This window comes from Lissotriton vulgaris, chromosome 3_1 (assembly GCF_964263255.1).
Source record: "Lissotriton vulgaris chromosome 3_1, aLisVul1.2, whole genome shotgun sequence".
Classification (NCBI taxonomy): Eukaryota; Metazoa; Chordata; class Amphibia; order Caudata; family Salamandridae; genus Lissotriton; species Lissotriton vulgaris.
In genome coordinates this window covers 1,188,399,570-1,188,424,743 of record NC_141689.1, presented here as the reverse complement: position 1 = coordinate 1,188,424,743, position 25,174 = coordinate 1,188,399,570, and the positions used below count along the sequence as shown (strand labels likewise).

General features: G+C 45.0%; 1 protein-coding gene across 2 annotated transcripts in view; it reads left to right on the top strand.

Moving 5' to 3' along the window:
* Window positions 1-7,174: 7,174 nt before the first annotated feature.
* TECRL (trans-2,3-enoyl-CoA reductase like) overlaps window positions 7,175-25,174 on the top strand; it is an 835,890-nt gene continuing 817,890 nt past the window's right edge. The window contains exon 1 of one of the 2 annotated variants that reach the window (XM_086963150.1): window positions 7,175-7,502. In XM_086963150.1, the coding sequence (XP_086819276.1) occupies window positions 7,281-7,502 (222 nt within the window). In that variant the 5' untranslated portion in view covers window positions 7,175-7,280. The remainder of the gene's footprint in view (window positions 7,503-25,174) is intronic. The other variant, XM_086963149.1, reaches the window with a different exon arrangement.

The window sequence follows — 25,174 nt, the reverse complement described above, 5'->3', positions numbered from 1 at the left end:
CATTCCTTCTTCACCTTGTACTCCCCCCTTTTAAATGCTTCTATCTGAATCTTCCCCACCCCCCAAAGGCATTGCACTTCATTGTGCATACTCATGTCCACATTGCACCTTGAACTCCCTATCCCCTTGTACACTGCACTGTCTGTTCCTATATTCATTGGTCCCACCCCCTTGAACTCCCCACTCCCTACCTCCTTGGACTCTACACCGCCTACCCATTCTATCTTGAGATCCACACGTTTTGCACCATGCGCCCCTCTTACGCTCTGCAGACTAAACCTGCTTGCACCACACAACCCTCATCCTCTTGCAGCCTTTACTACACCATTCCTCACACCCTGCTTGTAGACCAACTGCAATGTCCAGTCCCCAAAACTCAGCATCCTGCTCTCCGGGCCTGGTACCCTGTGCTTCCCATCACTTCTACCCTGTGTTCCCCACCCATGATCCTTCTGACTCTTCTTGAATGATATGCTCCCACTGCACTTCGAGCCTTCTTATTACACACTACCCTCCCTTCTTGAATGCTACCATCACTCTGTACACCTCTATTCACCCTCTGTGCATTCCAACTACCCTCCTACACTCAACTCCCCCTGCACTTATCACTAAATAACACTCCACCCCCCTTAAATATTGCTCTTCTTATACAATTGCCCTGGCAGTCCCCATTTAAACTCTGGACCCCGCACCCCTTATACCCTTCAATAGCCACCCCTTGTACCCATTGCTCCTCAAACTCCTGCACACTGTACTTCTCAGCGAATCTGTCCTTTGCTCTCCATCCACTAAATCCTGCATCCCCTCCTCCCTTGCACCCTTCAATGACCACACCCATAAACCCTGTGCTCCCCACTTCATCACAATGTGCCCACACCACTGTGCACTGACTGCACCCTCCCCTCTTTAGCCGCTGGTAAATGCACTCACCAACACAGATTAATCTGCACGTGACACTCATTGCACCCTATATTCCCCACTGTTGCACTTAAACTCACCCTGATGTAATCTCCTCTCTCCAGTGCCTTGCAAGCCTCTGCTCTCGAACCTCTGTACCACCACTACAAACCCTATTACCGTGAATACCTCCTTTATAGCCTCCCCGATATCACCCTTTCCCCTGCTTTGACTCTGTCCTCCCTCAATGCACTGCACACTCCCCAACATCTTGAACCCCACACTCACCTTCTGCATTACTCATCCATTACACTAGGTGCATCTCAGCCACTTAACCCTGCTCTCAGTACCTCATTGCCTCCTGCACTGTCTACCACCTTGCATCATGTCTTCCCCTGCTCTCTCTTCCCCCTGATTCCCTCTACCCTAACTCCCATGGTGATGACAATGGCTTTGGCTTGGCTCCTCTTCAGTGAAAAGATGTTTGTCAAGCTTCTCTAGCATACAGCAACTGCACTGCATTGGCAGCAAATGTGGAAGCTTCTCTAACAGCAAGTAAAAGCAATGTGTGCACACACACACACACGTACAGAGGCAGTGCAAGTGACACCTCATCTGCGTGTTTCTCAACCTTATCACCTTTTGAATATTCAAAAGACAATCATTGGTATTGTCACTTCTTGTTTGAAATGTGGCCCCCTAATTTTGGTAGAGTTTCAGGAAACACAGGTTTGTCCCTTCAAGAGTGGTGGGAAGACGGCTGGTCCCACTGAAGGTTGTTCATGTACTGTTTTTATGCACAGCATGCCTTTATTGGAAGGGAGTCTCAGTTAATGGCCCTAAAAAGAGGAGTAAATAAATTCGAGATCAACTCCCTCTGCACTCTGATGATGTTTACTCTGTGCCTTCTATTTTCTCTGAACATAGCTAGGCTAGGTGCGTGCCTATTTCGATTGTTAGTCGAGGTAAAATGATGGTGAACACAGTAATTGTTCTGTTTCACTTTTGGAACGCACTCTTGCTGGAGTGTGGGTGTTCCCTGTGGGTGATTTCCCAGGTGAAACCTTTACCACGAGGAATAGCATCTATATCATGTGGGAGACATTTTCCTGCATTGTACTGTGCTTGATTTTGTCATTGTAGGTGTGCCAGGAAAAAATTGCATACCTAGATTCCTGTATTGATATTACAGGCTACTAGTGACGTCACCATGCTCCTGTAGCACTGCGACCTTACTCAGCACACACGTAATGCCACCCAGATGAAAACAGGTCGCCCGTTTGGGATATAAAGAGAAAGTAGCTCATGTTAATGCCAAAAACCTGAACCTGAGGAGTATCTGGAAATTATTGACCCTTTTAACTTCAACACTAAAGACTTGGATGCATTTCATTAACACCCAATAAATGATACACAGAACATTCCCAAGATTGATGATATAAAGCAGCTCTAAAGGCGACACAAAAGCTCCATCAAAAAGACCAAGAGGTCCATATTTCACAACTCATCTCCATAGCTACATACCCAGCGAAAGAGCTCATAACCAAGACTCGAGTTACCCTAAGCCACCAACCACCCTGATTGGTTTGTATATGCTGTGTGTGAACCGATTCTCGCGCCATTTTAGTTTCCGCTACATGCGTAAAACACATTCACACACCACCACGTCAGATTCGGAGCACACTCTTTGGGCCTTCATACACAGTACCAATACTCAGGGGTATGCATGCCCCCTGCATATCAAACCTACAATACCGGTGTGAGAGAATATCGAAGATAAAACATTAAAATAAATATCAACAGGAAAGTCCAGATTTTCTACACCTAGCACCCCATACATGTACCTACGTGGAACATATATCTCCAAGGTAGGTAGACGTGGAGTTAGGAACAATACTTCGAAACTTCCCTACATGCACTTACCTTTCTATATTTTGTCCCTTGATATTCTTATTCGACGATATTGCTGGTGTTGATATTCAGCAGTTCAATCTACTCAGGTAAAGGCTTCTTGCAGGCTGATCTACACTTCAAGCCAAACCCACAACCAAACTCGTTTTCCAGTAGTTTTAAACATATAGAAGATACTTTATTTTTTAATATTATTTTTGGTTTTGTCTAAACAGTGCCTAGCCCTGCTTTTAACCCTTTCCTACGCTGTTCTCCTTCCAAGACTGTGTGAAAATGGTAGTTTTATGCAGCAGGGCTTTGGGGAAGAAGAGCAGTGGTGGACGCCACAAACAAAGGGTGGGGAGCGTGTATAGTGAACGCAGGAGGGACAGCGTGGGATGGGGACGCGCGGGGAGGTGGAATATTTACAAAATATATATAACCTACCGTAAATTGCATGGCACCTCCCAAGTCGCGCTTCCTCTTCTCTTCCTTGTTCCAGCAGACACTGGGACCACCATGTGACAGACTCCCATCCAAGCTCCGCACTGCTCTAGAGCAGGCCCGGCTCCAGGAATTTTTATTTGGGTGGGCCACTGTGGGCTTGATTTGTTGCCTATATGTCTAGGCAGGCCTGATTCAGGGCCCTCCTTTATCTCTTCTTAGTCTTACAAGGCCCAGTAAAACTCACTCTTTTTCAAATCTCTTTTTAATGTTATCACTCTCAAACAGTGTTTGTTCCATGTAATGTTACTTTGATGGGAAGAGGAGGTTTCTGAGGTGGGAGTATCAGGCAAGTGACACTCCTTGGGCTCCCTCTGTGCGAGCCTTCAGGGAGAATTCCTCTTTATTGCTACCTCCACCTAACCACAGACTCTGCAACGCACTCCCTTACAGGCTTGATTAGCCACTATTCCTCTCCAGTGCACCTTATCTCACAGATGACCTTGGGCCTCAGCCCCATATCAGGCACCATTGGGCTCCACTTTGCATTTTTCCCAGTAAAAACATTAGTAAAATCACCTTCATACTTAAAACATTGAAAATAGCAGTAAATATAATTAGCAGGCACTTTAAAGTATGTTCCACAGTAGCCCTTATGGCCCGACTGCTAATTAAATAAACAAAAACAGAAAGGCCATGACAGGGCCGGCTTCAGCGCTGATGCAAAAGTCTTTTAAGGCGCTGCACCAATAACCTCTTTCTCCCCAAACACCTTTACTACCACCTTCTAACAGTGCCCCTCATCCTTCCATGGCCCCACCTATTGGCCTCTTCCTCGGATTCCTTCACTGCCACACGTCACAAGTGCCCCTCATCTCCCCATAGCCCCTCCCCCTTATGACCTCCTCCTCGGATTTCCTCACTGCCACCCTCCAGCAGTGCCCCTCATCTCTCTGTAGCCCCTCCCCCTCATGACCTCCTCCTCAGACTTCCTCACTACATCCTCCATCAGTGTCCCTCATCTCTCCCTAGCTCCTCCCTCCACCCCATGACCTCTTCCTCGGATTCCCTCTCTGCCACCCTCCAACAGTGCCCCTCATCGCTCCATAGCCCCTCCCACTACCTCCTCTTCGGGTTCCCTCACTGCCACCCTCCAGCAGCGCCCCTCATCTTAACGTAGCCCCTCTCTGATATGCATTTCATTTGTTGTATAGAGCTATTCATATCAGTGTAGTGTGTGTCAGTACTTTACACCAAGCACATATTATACAAAGGCACTGAATCATACAAGTATGTAAATCGGTCTACAGGGACTGTCACATAAGCCAATGAGGATTACAAGGTGTAGGAGTCACATGTCATCCATACTGGTGGGCAGTATATTTTAAGAGGGTTTGGTCTGTAGAAACACAACCTTAGGATTTAAAGAGTATTCCATGGGGGTCAGCTTTACTGATAAAAATGTATATCTGCCCAAACATACTCATTTTAGCAACATTAGAATAATGAAAGACTGGGGAAGTTCTAACTATATCACAAAACAAAAAAAGCGAAGTTCTAACTATACCATTCTTGTTTGTATGCAGCTCTTTGGTGACAGTTCTTTGGTCACTGTCCTATGTTAGGATTGTAACTTCTGAACTGCAATTAACACAAGCATCTCAGTGACGAAGGCAGTAACTCACTGAGCTATCCACATAAAATACAGTTCATCTGCATTTAAAAACTACTAACAGACAAATGATTGCTCTCCAGAAGGATCATTAATCACCAGCGTTACATGATAATGATAAAAACTGTTTAAATGAAGCACACACGAAGTATGTGTCCTGCTGGGCCTGTGCAGATTTTAAAAAGAAAAAAATGTAGTAACACACTCTCTTACCTACTAAAGTAGTCAAACTTTGTGTCACAGCCTGATGTAATAAGCCGCTGCAGGGGTCAGGAAAGGTGACTAGGAATATACAAACTTCTTTTCTCCTGTGCTGCATGTAAAAAGAAATATCAACGCAGCAAGACAGTAGGCAAAGGTTACCAAGGATTACCATTGTCAAGAAAGGATTTGTCCCCTTTCACCATGCAGAGATGAAGGGGTGAAAAAATAAACAAAGCCTTGTTAATATTTAAATGGTCTTTAAAGACCTGTGAAGTACTCAGGTGCAGCTGCGATAATCTATAAAACTGTCTCTGTGTGTGCGCGCCCGGGAAGCGGTCTCGGCCCGGGCTGACACACACGACCTGTGCGTTGCACACCTGCCTTCAAGCCCTCACTGTGAGGGCCAAGGCTCCTGTTTCGGTGGGCCAGGCTCATGTTTGGGTGGCCCTGGGCCACCCGCTAGAACCGGGCCTGCTCTAGAGCGGCATGGAGATTGGCCTGAGCGGGCTGAAAAAATGCTCCGCTCAGATCAGTAATTTTGTGGGTGTTCTCCAGCCCGGATGTACAATGCAGCTGGGTTGGAGAAACCTAAGTTTGCATGTTTGTTTTGGTCAGCCTGAGGCAGTTGGTCAAACACATATGTGCATTCAGGGAGTGCAAAAATCACTGCTCCTCCTATGCCCCGCCCTGCACAAGCTGGCTTCAAAAGACAAATAAGACGATGCCAGAACGTGGTTTCATTTTTCATTTGCTGTCTCTGAGCCAGGCAGTGAGGTGATGCTCCTCTGCCATTGTGGAGGAGCCGCCCCTGATAGAAGAGTCCTCCCTCACTGGATGTGCACAAGATGGCGGTTCTGACACTTCCAACAAGCGTTACTGATAAGGCTCATTCAGCATGGGAGAAGTTGGTGTGCGACGGACAGCCCGAACCACTGGCGTAAAGAACCTTGAGGATGCCTCCCTGTAAAGTACACGGAGGGGACCCCTCGAGGCTCGCTCTCTGGCCAGCATGCTGTGCTGAGGGGGCCTCCTGCAGCTTGGGGGCCCCCGAACCACGGGGGCTGCTGGGGGCTGTGTTACGCCCCTGGGACGCCCCGAACACTGGCAGATGGCAGCAATTTGGAAAACAAATGGTTACTTTTTCCAGCAAGCAGTTAGGCTCTTTGCCACCCTGTAACACAACAGTAGGCAGCGTCGGCCTGTCCAAGAAACACAAATCAATAATTTCACTAGTGAAAGAGGACCAAACAGACGTGTGCGAGCTTGGAGCTCTGCTGATAATGGATAATTCAAGCAAAGGAGGAAAACTAAGGGATTTATATAGCCTCCAAGGATCTCCATGTCAGAGAGTACTGCTATTTCAGCCTGTCACACATTGCAATCTGGGAAATTTTGTTTGCTCTCCATATTGCACGTAGGGCTGAACAATACAAGCACCAAAAGTGTTATTGGCTAAACGCAGCACCACTTTGCAGCTAAGTGTAAAATGCGCTTACAAAAAGAAAGGAGGGGGGCACGAGCAGCCAGGCCGAAATATTACATGGGGTAAAAATGCCCCTCGTCCTTCATTGCTAGGGCTATTACAAGTCACCTCAGAGTTCGGTGATTAGCAAAAGCACTTGGCCTGCAGGCCTTGCACCCCTGCATGGTCAAGGAACTATATTGTAACTTACAATATCCATTGAATGTACAGATTACAAACAAAAACAACAAAAACATAGATTATTTTCCTCTAGTCCTGTATTCAGACTTGCAACCCCAGCAACCCTGGGCCTGAGCTGAGGTCACATGATGTTTGCTTATCCAGCTCTCCAGTGTTAGAAATGACATCTCTCTCTGGATTTCATTCCTCACAGGCTCGGAATGCCAGCGCCTAGATTGTCACTTTACGTAATCAAGATAGCGAGCTGTGCGGGACATGGCCCGAACACTGGCGCAGAAGCGGCATCGAGGCACACCAGAGCTGGCTAAATATAGAAAGGGATTAGGAGCCATTGTTTTCAATCTTGCTAAAACTGGGTGACATGACTCCGGCAGTGGAATGCCCCCTGACCTTTCCGTTGTCACTCCTCGCCCGTGTACATAACTAAGAGGCAGAGAGGCGCTCTCTTTTCTTTGGGCGCTGTCCTGGGGTTGGTGACATGCACAAGTGCGCAGCACGTTTGCCCCTGCAATGTTTGCAAAGCAAAAGGCGTGCGTCCAGGCGCACAAGAAGAACGTGAAGGCGGGAGTAGCTCACAGTAACGAACAGAAGTCCTTCTTGGCGCTATCTCAGTTTGTTCTTTCGGCCGCACAGCTGAGGTCCCCTCCAGCCATCAGACACTCTAAGATCCCTTGCTATGAAGTGGAGATTCTCGATGCCCAAAGCCGGAAGCAGATCTGCGTGGTGGACAAGGTGAGAGACATCCGCCGCACCTTGCGCAGGAGGACACACAGTTCTTTTAGTCGATTTCAGGATGTGACGCACGCTATCAGCACGCACAGAAAATGAAGGCTATAGCTCAATACTAACCACTTATTGCTAGAAATCATAATGAAAGAACGATTAACCTTTAATACAATTTTTCCAATTTTTGCAGCGAAATTCGAAAGTTAAAAACACATCAAAATTAACTTAGTTTATGTATTTTCATGATTTCTGGCTCAAATGAATGAGTACAGTAGCATTCTTACGAATCGGCAAACTATAGCATGCTATAAATACATCATCACATTATAGTCTTTCTTGTGTTGTCCTTGTTTCTCTTGTTTTTATGTTCCGTAATGAGATTTTTTTTCTTTTCTGGTTTAATTCCCCCCCTGTAAGTTTTTGTAACCCCAACATTTTTGTGAATACACTTTTAACAGTACCCATATGGTTAGAATATGGTTAGAAGGTTTTCTGGTGACATAATATATAACGAGCCGAATGTGGTAATAGATGGTAATTAAACACTACGTTACACGCCACTAATTATGTATTTTTATATTGCATTTTTGTTTTTCTGGTAGGTAGCTTGAAATAGCTGTTTTCTTCAAAGTGTGGCAAAAAGTGTGCAAAAAAATGGGCACTGACGGGAATTAGAATGCTTAGTTTATGGTTTACATTTAACGAATACCTTGCTGATAAAATAAAAGCCAATGGTGAGGGTCAGTGGTTTTATTTAATTCTGTGGCTTCTGCATTTACCACATAACTATAGATTCACTGCATCTGCCACCTATTTTCCATAACTTGCAGATGTAACAAAAAGTGACGTTTCTAGCTCAAATGGATGAAGCTATTTCTGCCAGGGAATGTGCTGCATAACTAGCATTTTTTGCCGCATAATTTAGATAGTCTCTGCCTATCTTGGTCCTTTATGCAGCATAATCCTAGTAGCCGTGATAAGGGCAAAGCTCAGTAGAGTAGTTTGGGTGGCAGTCATTATAATGATGACATTCTTATTTGGCAGGGAACGTAAAATATTTTTCATATTTTTTGTAATTTTTTATGTTACTTGTAAAAAATTGTCTTTTATATTGCTGAATTTTGTGCACCACAAGCCCTCAACAATGGTAATAAATAGAATGATTCGGCTGTATACACAAGTTGCTTTTCACGGTTAACAAGATTGGGATGCCAGCATAGGCTTGGATCATGTACAATGGAAAACTGATTTTTAAGAAAATAAAGAAGATGCTGACATAGTGATAAGTGAATTGTACTATAACGGGCTCATATGCCTTTTAGGAGTTGATAGAACCTTTTCACTCGGACATGGCTAGCTTTAGATAAAGGAACGTGGGCCCTTATTTATGAGGCCTTGCATCAGTTTTGCGCCGCCGGTGCGTCACTTTTTGTGACGCACCAGCGGCGTACGAAATGCGCCTTGTTGCGCCATATTTAAAAAGCGAAGCATCTAGGTAGATGCGTCACTTTTTAAACCCCTGCGCCACATTATACCTGCGTCAGGTATAATGTATGCAGAGGGGGCGTTCCCCCGCAAAAAGCCTCGTAATAGTGACGCAGTGAAATCTATGAGATTTCACTGTGTCACTTTTAGGATGCTGTTGCGTCAAAATCTTGCGCCTGCCTCACAGCAGGCGTAAGACTGACGCAAGCCCTTTCACATGGGGCTTTCCCCATGTGAAAGGACGCATTGCTAGAGTTGCGTCACTTTTGTGATACACTCCAGCAATGCGTCACTTTTGCGCTTACAGATGCGTCAGAAATACTGACGGATCTGTAAGTCCTTGCTACATGATGCGTCATACATTAAATATGACGCATCATTGGTGTCGCCAGGAGTGCGCAGTGAAAAGTGACGCATCGCTGTTTTCACGCAGCGATGCGTCACTTTTCATAAATGAGGCCCGTGGTTTCTGAGGATTTTTCATATCAAATGACAAATCAGCCCTGAAGAAGTCTCTTGTGAAGAGACGAAACTCAGTGGCTACTCAAAAATCTGATTTTAAGAAGATTTGCATAAAGGAGTTCTTTTAAAAACAAAGAATTTGTGGACGAACTTTGTGCACCCCATGTCTTAACAAGAAATATTACATGTCCATGGATGTAAAATTGTGTGTGCTGGTCACTCTTGTGCAAAAATAAAACGTATTATTTATATTTTACTCTGTGTACTTTCACATATGGTTTATGCCAAATGGTATTTTTTCATGTGTTTTTGTTTTAACCAAAAGGTATTTAACCAAACAAAGACAGAATAGGTTGCATTTGTACAGTAAGTTAAAACAACATTGAAGGGACGTCACTAGTCTGTAAAGCAATTATTATATGCAATATGGGAGGCCATAAAGCAGTGTTTTTCTTGCGCCAATTTTGCTGTACTATAGTAATGAATAAAAAGTTTACCTATGCACTGTAGTAATAAATGTGTCAATGTGCGATTATTTGTACTGTTGCTCTAAATACCGATTTATAGGGCGACATTTATTTTCACTGCTATAACTAATTAATTTTACAAATTTTATTGTGTTGCCTTTCAACTTTATTGTTGTTTTAGTATTGCATTAATACTATATTTATTGCCTCTAAGTGAAGCCTTTGTCATAGCTACCAGGGGCGTCAGCACAAATTTACTTAGTGATGTTAGTGGTTCACCCTGCCAAGGTTTGCGATTCATGCGTGTTAGAAATGGGATTTCAGGTTGGCTAGGGCAAGCACGTAAGCCAGGCAGAAACCATCACTCTAGTCAGGGCAAGGGAGTTACACACCAAACATAACCCTTGCTCACCCCTTGGTAGCTTGGCAGAGCAGTAAAGCTTATCCCAGTGGCAATGTGTAAAACGTTTGAGCAACAAACACATACAGCAGCGACACACAAGGCACACCACAAAAGAAACTCCACACAATGTTATATAAAAAATATCCTTAGTATAACTCATAAAACACATTAGAACGTAATCACATATATACACTGTGCCACCTGGAACTTAGGTATCACTTCATAGGGGACTATATACATTACAGGGGCAATGGGCCACTGTCATTGCTATTAGAACTCACAGGTAGTGAAAATAATATAAGCAGTAACTACTGGCAAGAGGCACTTAGCATAAACACATTAGGCAGGAAAGATCATCAGCAATGCATCATTTCATAACCCCTTATGCAACTCTTAGGCATACACTGCTCCAGAGTAAACACTTGTAGTGTACACCTATTGGGGAAATCCCATGTCATCAAGTAGGCCTGCTACCTTTTCACAAGCACTTGTGCCACCAGGCACTTGTCATCAGCATGCATGTAAACACACAATAATCACTGGAAAAATGTAGCCACTAAGCAGGCACCAAGGTCACACATGGAGGGCACTAATATATGGCTAGACATATTGCTCTTGTCCTTAGAACAGCACCGCTGTGCCTCTGAAGATGTCCTGCAGCCAGACCCTGGCCATCAGTGCACAAACCACTGGGCCCCAAATTATGCCGCTAGTGAGGCATCCACGGTACCCTTTAAGAATGCGGGCCCCCGTTTTCAGGAATGGGGCATACTGGATCACCTGCATTCCAATTAGGGGCCACCGGTACAGTTTCAGGAAGCCAAGATGCCCCCACTATTCGGTACAGGTGCAGCTTTCCGCGTTGCACAAGGTCATAACAGTGGAGCATTTCACCACTGTGGCCCGGGTTTAAGGAAATACCTGGCTGCTCCTCCACTGACAAGCAAAGGGCCGCTGTGGTAGAATCCGGAGCGAATTTCCATCGAGTCCGCTCCGCGCAGCCTCTCTAATCCCTTTGGGCTTGTGAGGCTCTCCTCTCACCTCTATCAACTGTTGCAGACACACGGGGCTCTCCTCGTCATCATGGGAGCCCCTACCACAAACAGGCTGTACCTCTGCCTGACTTCCGCTGGGCTCTCCTCGTTCTCCCGAGAGCCCCGCTCACAACCAGGCAGATTTCGCTTGGCTCCTTGTTTGCGACGCGGCTGGAGACAGCGATCCCAGCTCCGGACTCGGGTCACAGGTGGTTAGTGGGGCCGATGTATTCTTCCTGGGCAGTCAGTGCCGGGGCAGGATGCCCCACAATACCACACACACAGGCAGCCCTGTCAATCTGCATGAGCTCTCTTCGCGCCCTTACTCCCAGCAGCGCCAAGGGAGAAGAGGTAGCGCTCTACAAGCACTTTCCACCAGAAGAAAAAGCGATCACCTTGCGCTATGGTTTTTAAAGACGGGGCACCAGCAAAGTGTCCCCTGGTAGGCCAGCACACCGGGGCTCTTCAGCAATGCAGCAGCTTCACTCCCACGAGTTAGGGAGCCCCAGGTGGCGGCTCCTGGCAGTCCAGCAGACTGCTGGCCACACGTTCCAATTAAGAATGAAGTTCCACACACACATGGGGTCACAGCCCCAATATTTGTTAAGCAAAATGTCTTTGTTCTACCCCCTGGCAAAAGGCTCTATGCCCAGTCCAAACCAGTTCTGCGGGCACTTACACATTTCTTTACAGTGCACAAACACCTGCATTGTTAGTGTAGGCTCTGACCCCAGACACACTACAGGGGGGCAGAGCCAGCTGCGGAGCCAGCATTGTGTAAGGCAGGCACAGTCCTATTAAGGCCCAGGGGCTACTCCTCCCACTTCTCCAAATGCAGATTAGCTTATTCAGCCTAGTGCTGACTCACCCAGCCCCTGTGGAGCCACTGCACCTCCCCAGCCCCTGTCATCTAGAGCCAGACATGCAATACACAAGAGGCAGCCACAAAAACACATATCACACAGAAAGGCCCACTTCTAAAAGTGGCATTTCTAAAGTAGTGATAATAAATCTGCGAACACCATTACACAGCATTTATTACCACTATTCAAAACATACCAAACTTGACCACGCTACTCCTCTCATGTCAGTAATTACCACTGAAGCACATATCAGGGAATCCCCAATGCATTCCTATGACAGGGCAGCCTCACAGTAGTGAGAAACCAAAATGCCTGTTTGTCACTACCAGGACATGCCACACAGTTAAGGCACATGTCCTACCTTTTACCTGCAGTGCACATTGCATACTGGGCTCGCTAGGTCCTACATTAGGGGTAACTGATATGTAGTAAAAGGGGAGTCACAGACGTGGCAACCACTTTATGTGCCATGTCACAGTAGCAGTAAACTGCGCACGCGGGCCCTGCAATAGCAGAGGCCTGAGACAGGTTTGAAGGGCTAATTTGGTGGGTGGCGCAATCAGCGCTGCAAGCCCACCAGTAGCATTTAATTTACTGGCCCAAGAGATACCACTTTACAGGGGACAGATAGGTAAATTAAATACGCCAAACAGGTGTAGACCAATCTTACCACATTTACCATAGAGAGCACATGCACTTTACACTGGACAGCAGTGATAAAGTGCCCAGAGTCCTAAAACCACCAATACTAGGTCAGAAAAAATACCAGGAGGAAGGCAAAAAGTTCAGGGATGACCCTAAAAAAAAAGGGCCAAGTCCAACAATGCTTGAGGTTGGTACTTACCTCCCTCAACCTACCCTCTTGCCTCTCGTGGAAATGGAAGTCATAGAGGACTCAGGAACCTCATAAACAGGAAAGGGACCAGGGCGAAGCCTGCCTATTCATATTAAATCGAGAGGAGGGGTCAATGGGTCATTTGATTTAACTAAGAATAGTGCACAGTGAGGCTAAAAGGATGTGCTGAAAGAGTGGGAGGGGTTGCTCTTGGAAGTATTTTACCCATTGGTCAGGGAGTGTTTAGGAGACATCTACACCCACTGGCTAGTAATCTCTGCAAATGTAGCACCTCACCCCGGCTCATCAGAGCACATCTGGACCTGTGGAAGAACAAAAGAGAACCTGGTCTGCTATCTGTGACCTATGCGGAGACTTAAAGGGCTGTACCTGCTCCCACTTCTTGCTAGGGCTAAGAAGTGGAATCTAGGGGCGGTTGGATGACCCTCTGTGTTTCTACAGGGCCAACAAAAGCTGCAGGAGGCCCTATTCCAGGAGTGACCAGCTGACCAGTTGTAACTGGACCTGGAGTGTATTTTGATGGTGGCGTCTGCTGGAGTGAATCCTGGCCCCTGCACACCTTCCTTCAGGCCCCAGGAGCCTTAAAAGTTGCCAACTAGAGCTTCTCCTGAAAGTTGAAAAAAAGTAGGACTTAGAAAAAAGATCACAAATATCTAGAGTTCTGCAGAACCACCTGGTAAGGTATATGACTTCACTATGACCTGCCTAGCTTACCGCCCCTCCCACTGGAAGATTTTGTGCTTCAAAAAAGAGATGGATTCTAAGGTGTACATTCAAAAGCACTGCTGACGAGAGAACTTCAATAGGCCAAACATTTAGGTTTTCTTGCTTAGAGCTTTTGCTGCCCAAACCAAAGGCTTCAGCTGAACCTTGGCCAATGGGGATCTGACTTTGAGTGGATCTCATGAAATACATTCTTAATATTTGCCCAGCTGCAGGATTTTGACAGCCAAAATGTGGGCTAAAACTCATAAGGTAAAAAGTTTGACCAGGATGGCCTACTTGTTGTATCTGATCCTTGCTCCATTGCAGTCCTCCTAAAATCGTGACTAGCTCCTGGTCAAATGCAAAAAATTACGTTTGATTGGTGCTTTACTTTTTCTTAGAACTTTTTGCCATAAAATGTAAAAAATGTATATCTCTGCTGAACTTGACTGGATTTTAATTGTATTTGTTTAATTTTCCTTATTACAAACACTTTGATTTTTAGGAATGTTATTATTGTTTTCAGTTTAATTGTTTTGCTACTACTAAATACTTTGCACTGTGTCCTTTTAATTAAACCTTTTCTGCCAAGTGTCATAGTTTCCAGAGGTTGAGCCCCAGTTCATTTTAGGAAATGTGTGTTGGACCTGACAAGAGTTTGAACTATTATTAGGGAAAAACTCACATCTTTCCTGACTAATAACAGATTTTCCCACAGGGTGCATGTATTTTATAAACAGGCAGGATCTCAGGAGAGGATCTCCTAATAGCTGATGCTTGATGCTACAGCACCCAATGATCTGGATTACTTATTTCAATTGGATCTCATTTTTCTGGACTCTGCAAACCTTTTTTTAACCTCTTGATAGTTCAGCTGAAGGAGGCTTCACATAACTAGTTTGTTTGAGCTTTTCTCTCATCCTCAGACAGGATCAGCATGCTGGATAAAGGGAGATATCTGGGTTGTAAGGGAACATCAGTTCCCAGCAAGGAGGAGTATTTCACAGAATTACTCTGAAAAATGACATTGCTTGTTTTTCTGTGCTTTTATTTCTACACAATGAGATAGCTTAGGATAACATTCTTACACTCCTTCATTATGAAAATAGGCAATGCTCTGAGGATGAAAACACACTCAAACATCTAGGAGTGCCTTTTACAATGTCTGGCCCCCCTTCTTTATTGGTCGCTCAGGCTATCATACCACACAGTCCTCAAAGCACTGGGTAGGGCAAGGCATTCACATTCATTTAGTTAAAGCAGAAGGCAGAATAGTTCACTAGTTTCAGTGGAGTTGTATGATGAAATATTGCAAACAAAAATATTGGTGACAAAAATATTTCCCAAAAAATTAAAGACACAAATATTGACTTTATAAAAGGTCACAAGATCATCATAAAATTGTTAATTAAGTATATCGAATTTTAAGTATTGTACATTATATCAACATTAAAATATATACTTAGATTAAAAATAATATTACAATAAAATATTTGCTTATGATATAAAAATACATGAACAATGTATCGTTAAGCATAAAATAAAAATTGATACTTTAAAATAATCATAAATAACAATAAACATAATATTTTAAAAATGTATTCTAACAAAATAGTAAACACTAATAATAATTAATTACAATTACAAATACTAAACATTAGAAAATGCCAAAGCTATACAGTAACAGAATGAAGAAATAATTAATGAAAAATGACTACAAAAATAAATGATAAAATCAAAATTTAAATTTAAACTGTTTTAATATCAAAACATAGATAGATTTATGGATAGATAGATAGATAGATAGATAGATAGATAGATAGATAGATAGATAGATAGATAGATAGATAGATAGATAGATACATAGATACATAGATAGATAGATAGATAGATATTAGCCAGTGGATATAGCCACTGGGTAGTTATAGTTTCGTCAGCTGTGTCTGTTCCAAAGGAAAAGCGATTCTTGTGTTGCTCATAACATTGGCCCCATTTGGCAAATCTCCACAAAACGTTCCAAAACTGTGCTATCTTTTGTCTAGTTTATGGAGGGAAACTCTCGGGGGATCCGCCAAGCATGGGCTAAGAAAAAAGGGTGTCCCAAAATTTAAAATCCCCATTGTAATGACCGGATTTTTATACCAAGTTATCAGTTCACCAGTTATAGCACATCCAATCACCACGTACCACAGCCCTCCTCAGGACCTACAAAATATCACACATGGAATACCTACATGAGAAAGGAATAATACTAACAACTAAAGACACTAAAACTACTATAGATCATAGCTCTGAGGGTATGTCAACACCTTCCGGTGAACAACGCGCCACCGCGCGAACAACGCACCACTGTGCGAACAATGCCCACCGGCGACCAACGTGCCACTGCACGAACAACGCACCACTTTGCGAACAACACCTTCCGGTGAATCAACCTTGTCAGGGCGGTGCCTCTCTCTAGACACCTTCCCTACACCCTGGTGTAGGGTCAACCTTGTCGGGCGAGAATCTCTCTTTGGGATTCCCTACTGCACCCTGGTGCAGTTCTCAACCTTGTCAGGGCGGTGTCCCCCTCTAGACACCTTCCTGCACCCTGGTGCAGGATCAATACTCACCTTCACAACTAGGAATCAGAACCAAATTTACATTTCATGGTTTGGCAGTGTCACAACCTCCCTCTTCAACAATCACCTGCATGAAGGGTAACTTACCATCCTTCTATGCGACAGCACTTGGTACAAGAAAGATTCCAACCTCCCATTCCAAAGAACACAATCAAATTATGATCTGGGGTTTATTTATTATACAATGATAAGAAGAAATAACTAATGACATACATATAGGAAGCTGAGAAGAAAAAAGTGATTAGGCATAAACAGGTACAATGAAAACATTGTTAGAACACCTCACCATATTGTTATTATGCATCTGTAAGCTGGAGAAGGGTCCAACTCTCTCTCTCTGTCCCTCTCTGGCTGGGCCAGGACTCTCTGTTCCACAAACACAACTGCACGCCTGCACCGTGATGCTTCTCCAGACTGCCCGACCAACTGACTCACTGACCAGAGACCAGACACCTCCTCTAAAAACCAGTGGAAACCTTTCGTCGAAGCTTCTAGCAAGCGCCCAGCCTCCCATCAGATTCCTGTGTCAGCCTGTGCCAGGGTCACAGCTCAGGCTGATCAGACCTTTGTTATGACTAAAGCGCAGGGTGAGCACATTCAACGGACAAGAACCGGTCTCTTCCAGTTTGCAAAGAGCGAACAACACCTCAAAACTAAAACATGGCCTCTCACCTAAAGAGGCTCAGCAAGATGGTGTCAGGAAAGAACATTACATCGCTTGAGCATAGGCCTTTAGGCCCTAAAAAGAGCAAAAACCATAGAAAGAAGGCATAAAATCATGCCAAAGCGAATAGGCAAACACTACAACTAAGCAAGATATAGTCAGAAATATAGAGAACTTCAGGCCTACACATCCTTATGTTGTGTGATGATGTCAAAGCATATCATAAGCAATAGTCAGTGCTGTCTGAGTGTCTACAATATGCTGAGATGGTGGTGGGCAATGGTCATATTTACCAAAATATCAGTCATTACACCCATGCATTTTCCTTAAGCTTCTGTAAGAAGGGCTACAGCAAAAACTGCTGAATGGAATTACACCAAATTTGGCAGAAAGCTAGATCTTGGGCCGCAGATTCTGCTTGTTATGATTAGCTTTAACACCTTCGACGCTCATGACGAGCTCAGCTCGTCATGAGGTACACCTCTCGTACACTCATGCCGAGCTGAGCTCGTCATGATTAGTAGGAATGACAGATTTTCAGCACAGGGGGGGAAAACCATAAGCGTCGATGGTGATAAATCAGTTCAGTATTTTTTGTGACATTAAAGTTAAGAAAAATATAGATATCTTAATGGTGAGGTCCGCAAGTGGTTCTAGAGACTCTTGTGAGAGAGTGAATTTAAAGATGGAGCATTCTGATTGGCCCAGGGAGCTTTTTTCCCCTAGGGCCAATTTGCTCCTGTTGGAGTCAGACCTCCGTGGGAACGAGCACTCTGATTGGTGGTCAGCAACATCAGAAAACTGTTGCTGGCAGCCATTACGGGACTCAGGGACGTAGTCCCATGTCCTGAAGTGTTAAATTAAAAATATATAAGTGAGTGGGGTAGAGACCCAGTTGAACCCCCACACCGGGGTCAAAACAAATGGGGTCCCAGGGCATTTTCAAAGGTTCGGAAGAGGGGTACATGGCCCCATCCCCTTTAGAAAAAAAGAATGGCCCTAGGGAATAGGGTACATGGTGACTAATAAGGCTTCGGAGGGGCTCATGGCCCCCCTCCCATTAATAAAAAATAAAAAGGCCCTTGGGATGGGTTCCCCAGGGTAACTAATTATGTGGAAGGTGAGTCCCGCAGGATGGAGGCAAAACAGTTTCTGTGAGTGGCTGCATGAGTGTCCGAGTGGGTTCTGCAAATGGTCTGCTCATTTTCTGTAGGTCTGGGTGGAGCTCATGGAGTTTCACTCCGTGGAATTCCGCAGAGTCCCATGAGCGGGCGGTGTGTTGCTCGGCCAAGCCTAATGAAGTCCCATGAACCCCTATTGTTACCACTAGTAAGTCCCCACAGTGGGATTGCTGATATCTTATTGGAGGCCCGTCCCCTTTCTCAACCACTCTGCAAATGTGCCTCCTGTTGCACTACTGATTTGGGGATGTAGTACCCTTGGCTCCTGTGGGCCGTTGATGTCCAAGAACCTCAACTGTTGCCACCAGTTAGTTCCACACAGCGGAATACTGAGACCTCATCGGAGCCCTGCCCCCTTAGCCACGTCCCTCAAAGTAGGATTGCTGAGTCCACGTCAGAGGCCCTGCCCCCTTTCTCAACCACTCTGCAAATGCACTTTGTGGTGCACTACTGGTTGGGGGATTAACTCCCCTGGGCTGCTGAGGGTTGTTGGGGGCCAAGAACCCCTATTGTTTCCTCTAGTAAGTCCCCCTTAGTGGGATTGCTGAGACCTAATTGAAGGTCCTTCCCTCTTTTTCGACCACTCTGCAAACTTGCCTCTTGGTGCACTACTGCTTGGGTGATGAACTTTCCTTGGCTGCTGAGGATCGTTGGGGACCAAGAACCCATATTGTTGCCACAAGTAAGTTCCCCACAGCGATATTGCTGAGACCTCTTTGGAGGACCCATCCTCTTTTTCAGCCACTATGCAGTGGGGCCACCAGGTGCACTACTGATTGGGGTATGAAGTCCCCTTGGCTGTTGATGGTCATTGGGGGTCAAGAACCACTATTGTTGAAACAAGTAAGTCCCCCACTGCGGGACTGCTGAGACCTCGTAAAAGGGTCTGCCCCTTTTCTCAACCACTCTGCAAATGTGCCTCGTGTGCACTACTGGTTGGAGAATGAAGTCTCTTTGGCTGCTGAGGGTCATTGGGATCCAAGCACCCCTTTTGTTGCCACTGGTTAGTTCCACACAGTGGGATTGCTGAGATCTGATCGGAGGCCCCACCCCTTCCTCAACCACTCTCAAAGGGGTTTTCTGTCTCACTACTTGTTGGGAGATGAAGTCCCCTTGGCTGCTCGGGGTCATTAAGGGCCAAGAACCCCTATCACTGCCACAAGTAAGCCCCCCACAGTAGAATTGCTGAGGCCCCTTTCTGAATCACGCCGCAAATGCACCTCTGGCACACTACTGGTTGGGTGAAGAATACTCTTTAGCTGCTGAGGGCCATTGGGGGCCAAGAAGACCTATTGTTGCCACAATTAAGTACCCCACAGCGGGAATGCTGAGACCTCGCCGGGAGCCCAACCCTTTTCTCCCTTTTTTACCCACTCTGCAAAGGGGCCTCAAGGAGCACTACTGGTTGGGGATAAAGTTCATTGGGGGCCAATAACTCCTATTGCTGCCACACCAAGTCCCCCACTGTGGGATTGCGGAGTCCTCATCAGAGGCCCATCCCCCTTTCTCAATCACTCTGCACATGCACCTCTTGGCACACTACTGGGTGGGGGATGAACTCCTCTGTGCTGCTGAGGGTTGTTGGTGACCAAGAACCTCTAATGTTGCCACCAGTAAGCCTCCCACAATTGGACTGCTGAAACATCATCGGAGGCTCTGCCCCTTTCTCAACCACTCTGCAAACATGCCTCCTGGTGCACTACTGGTTGGGGGATGAACTCTCCTTGACTGCTAAGGATCGATGGGAGCCAAGAACCCCTATTGATGGCATTAGTAAGTCCCCCACAGCAGGATTGCTGAGACCTCAGAAGAGGTTCGACCCTCTTTCTCAACCACTCTGCAATGGGGCCTCCAGGCACACGACTGATTGGGGTATGACTTCCCTTGGCTGCTGAGGGTCATTAGGGGAACTAGAACCCCTATAATTGCCACAAGTAAGTCCCCCACAGCAGGATTGCTGAGACCTCATCAGAGGCCCAGCCCCCTTTCTGACCACTTTACAAAGGGGCCTCCTGGTGCACTACTGGTTGGGGGATGAAGTCCCCTTGGCTGAGGAGGGCTGTTGGGGGACAAGTACCCTTATTGTTGCCACTAGTAAGTACCCCACAGCTGGATTGCTGAGACCTCATTGTAGGCTCTGCCCCCTTTCTCAACCACAAATGTGTCTCCTGTTGCACTGCTGGTTTGAGGATGAACTTCTCTTGACTGCTGAGGGTTGTTGTGGGCCATGAACCCCTATTGTTGTCACACGTAAGTCACCCACAGAGGGGTTTTAAGACTTCTTCAGAGGCCCCATCCTCTTTCTCAACCACTCTGCAAACGCCCCACCTGGCACACTACTGGTTGGAGAGGAAGTCCTCTTGGCTGCTGAGGGTCATTGAGGGCCAAGAATCCCTATTGTTGCCACAAGTAAGTCCCCCACAGCGGGATCGCTGAGACTTCATCAGAGGCCTCGCACCCTTTCTCAACCACTCAGCAAACATGCCTCCGGGCACACTACTGGTTGGGGATAAAGTCTAGGGGTGAGCACGCCTGTAAACTCTGCTCCACCACAGCTTTGATGAATTTTTGCTACGCTCCGCACTTCAATCAGAGCGCGGAGTAGCAAAACTCTGCAACCTCCACAGTCAGAGTGTAGTTTACTGCCCAACCCTAGTTTTCTGCCTTTTCTGCTCTCTTCTGACGTTTATTATGCCTCTTTCTGATTGTTGATGACCATTATTTTTCCTCTTTCTGCTCATTCATGAACTGTATTTTGCCTCTTTCTGCTTGTTTCGGTCCTTTATGTTTACTCTTTTGCTAGTTTCTGACCTTTATTCTGCCTCTTTCTACTCCTTGCTGACCTTTATTCTGCCTCTTTCTGCTTGTTCTCACCTTTTTTGCCTCTTTCTGCTTGTTTCTCACCTTCATATTGCCTCTTTGGGCTCATTTCTCACCTTTATTCTGCCTCTTTCTGCTTGTTTCTGACCTTAATTCTGCCATTTTCTGCTTGTTTTTCACCTTTATCTTGCCTGTTTCTGCTTGTTGCAGACCTTTATTCCACCTCTTTCTCCTAATTTCTGACCTTTATTTTGCCCCTTTCTCCTTTTTTCCTCCTGGGATGGTGGGGGAAGCCTCCAGGCCCCCACAGTTCCAACTGGCTCCCCACTTCCTGTGGGAGTCAGCATTGCTCTCACTAACAAGGAGCTGCTAAACATGCAGCCACCTGTCTGTCACAGCAGTCCTTTCATCTGTTTCCCTGCCCGCTTGACAGTAGGCAGAGACATAGACAAAACCTCTGCTTCCAGCAAGCGAGAGCATTTATCAGCTCTTGCTTGCTGGAAGCAGTGTTTGCTCTGACTTGGCGGGAACTAGTCGGCGGGGCTCTAGGGGGACCATGCAGCCACGTCAATCTTTCTATAGCCCTGGGGAGGTGGTGGTGCCTGGGGCTTATAGAGCCCATTAACACCTTAGCTGCGTGAAAACATTCCTCCCCAGTGCTGCGCTGTCCATTGGAACCAGTGCTGAATGGACGTCCAATGGTCGTGCGCAGCACTGGGGAGGTAGCGCTGCTGACGACCATTGGCCGTCAGCAGCACTTAAGGGGATAAGGGGGGCCCTGTGTACCCCTTCCTTTATATGAATAAAGCCCCAGGGAGGTGGTGGTCCCCATGCCCCCATGACCTGCCGCCTGGGTGCTGTCTTCAAAACAAGCGTGGGATCCAGTGCTTGTTTTTTAACATTTTTGCGCTGAATTCCCATCCTGGCTCGGTTGTATTTTTATGGCAAAGTCTATAAAAAAAGAGATTTTTTTGTGCCTGTCGGGTTCATAAGGGAGCAACACCACTATATCTAGGGAGGTCAGGGTATGTCTACTCTGCCCCCTTTTCTTTTTTTAAATGGTTTTTGTGGGACTAGTCCCAAGATGACTGCCAACACTTCCTGCTTGAAGGGTTGGCAGCCAATCAGATTTCACCATGAGATCTGTGTTTAGTGTCTGCCCAGATATCCTAATTTGCTTTCCCTTGAATTTCTCAACAACTACTGAACAGATTTACACCCGATAGCTGAAAGCATGATCTGCCAGACAGAGTTTGCCAACATTTAATGCAGTTATTAATGTAAATATATGGTTTAGTAAATCCCTTGAAGGCTCATTTACCTGCTAATATTTGATTGCCCAAGCCGTCAAGGGTTGATTGGGTTTCCCATTTACTTTTAAAAAGGCTTTTGGAGGTGTCAGATTTTTTTCTCCACTTCCGTGTCACCAACAGTAGGCTGCATTTTAAAAAGTTCAGATTTAATTTCCCTCTTCTCAATTAGTACAAAATTAACATATGAAATGCATGGAATGCATGAAAACAATATCAAAGAATAATATGAATTAAATATTTTTTTAAATGCTTCCCTATTTTGCTAAAATTACAACAACCCAAAAAATAAATTGAAACAATAACAGAAAAAAATATGATTTATTTAAAAAATAATACAGCTATAAAATTATTATACAAAAAATAAACATACCATGATTAATATCCAAATTGATAAAAACAAACACAAACTAAATTATCTAATTAACCAATCAAAAAACAGAAAAAGATTACCATATTTTTAATTACCTATTAAATAAATAAAAAAGTAAGTAATTAATCTCAAACTAACAAATTAAAACATAAAAAAAGTTATAATAAAAAAATATTTAAAACTTCCTTATTTTCCACTAGAAACTCAACAACCTACCAAAAAACAGACACACTAAAAACAATAAACATCAATACCATTATAATGATATGTTATATCACATAAAAGTAATACAACTCATATAAATACTCGAAAATAGTACATACATCTACATTTAAAAAAGCATTGTAAAATACTCACAAACAATATTCTTTCCCACATTTTTTGACATCACAGTATTCTTTTTTAAAATTTTATTTTTTAAATGTTTACAATTTTATTTATGAAGTTTCAAACAGCAACAAAAGTGCAGCCGTTCATTATGAATACAATTCGTACCCCATACATGACTGTAATGATTAGAAAAGGTACATAGACATATTATGCCCTGAGATCAGAGAATTAGATCAATCCAAAAATATCCACTTTGTCCACATAAGGAAAATCAACAGTCGACAGAAGGATTTAACATATAGGCAGTAAATGGGCCCCATATCTCACGTGGTCTAGAGGCAGTTGGTAGCTCCTCTGCATACCAAGTGAGCCGATCACGGCAATAGGCAACATCATGCAACCACTGTGTCAGTTTGGGTGCCGGTCTAACATCCCAGTTCAATACAACTCTACGTTTGGCCAGTTGTAAAGTCATTGCCACCAGTTTCCGAGCACTAGCCGGAAGCTTCCTGACATCACCCAACAGACACAGCTTCATATCACATACGATTGCATCTCCCACCATTTCAGTTCGGGCTGTCACCACATCTCCCCAAAAAGCAGCCACCTTTGGACACGTCCATGCTAGATGTAAAAAATCAGCGTTGTCAACACCACACCATCTAAAACAATTCGATTCTTCCAAATCATATTTGTAAAGTTGCGCTGGTGCATAATACATCTGAATAATGTATTTATAATGAATAAGTTTGAGATTGCCATTAATGGCGAAAGAAACATTCATCCCACAACATTCTTCCCACTCGTCATCCGTAGGTCGCTGCTGAAGAACAGCATTCCATTTATCCTTAGAACTCTTTGCATCCCCACCTTCATTTAGCTGTGAGGCAGAGTATAAATGTGAGACTAATTTAATTTTGGTCTGCGTTGTGTAAACGAGCTGCAGAGCACCCAATGTTGAGGGGTCTTCTGGGAAGCATGGGTACAGGGCCATCATGGCAGATCGAAGCCTAGTGTAAATGAACGTTGCCATAGCGACATTCACCCCATCCTTTATGAAATCCTGTAAGGTGATAAACATTCCACCGGGGAAGACATCCCCAACAAGGCGCATCCCAGCATCTTGCAATACCTTAAGGGGACCAGTCTCACCTGTCACAGAGAATGCTGTGTGATGCAGCAAAGGCATAGCTGGAGAATACAACGGAAGACATAGAGCAAGCTTCCCCAAAGTGTACCATGCATGGGCTGTGCACTGTACTGTGTCTATCTCATCCCGTTCAAACACTGTATGCGTGTTCAAAATCATGGCTTTCAAAGGTTTCGGGTGTACAGCTCCAGCTTTAACCGCAACATGCTTGAATGGAGGTGCGTTTTGCCAATAGTAGGCGTACTGCGCCTGCGCACATAGATAGTACAGGTGCATGTTAGGCACTGTGAAGCCACCCATCCCATAAGGTTTTGTTAGGGTCGCCCAGCTAACCCGCGATGTCTTAACCCCCTATGTTAGAGTGATCAACAAGGACCATAATGTGGCAAAAAAAATGTTGCGTAAGAATAACAGGCACATTTACAAACAGATATAACATTTTTGGCAGCACTACCATCTTAATCAGCGCGACCCTGTCAGCGAACGTCGGAGGTAACCTTATCCACCGAGTCACCTGGTCTTCAAGTTTAGATATCGCTGTACCATAATTGGATCTAATAACTTCTTGTGGATCCCTGTGGATCCAAACTCCCAGGTAATTAACAGGGTCATTTATCCACTCTAGGGGATAATTAAGCTTAAATTGCTCAGTGCATTCTGTAAGTGAGAATACCATGGACTTGTTCCAATTAATGGCCAAGCCAGAGTACCACTCAAATCCGATATACTCACAAATGATTTGTTCCAAATGTTGCACTGGTTCCCTCACACACACAAACCATGTCATCCGCATACATGGAAATTGCTAACGGACGTTGGCAAAAACGTAGCGCCGTCCCAGCATGCCTTTGTCTTAACAGGCAGGCGAAAGGTTCTAACACCACCGCGAATAGCAGGGGCGATAGTGGGCAACCCTGCCTGGTGCCTCGCTTAATCGGAAATACATCAGAA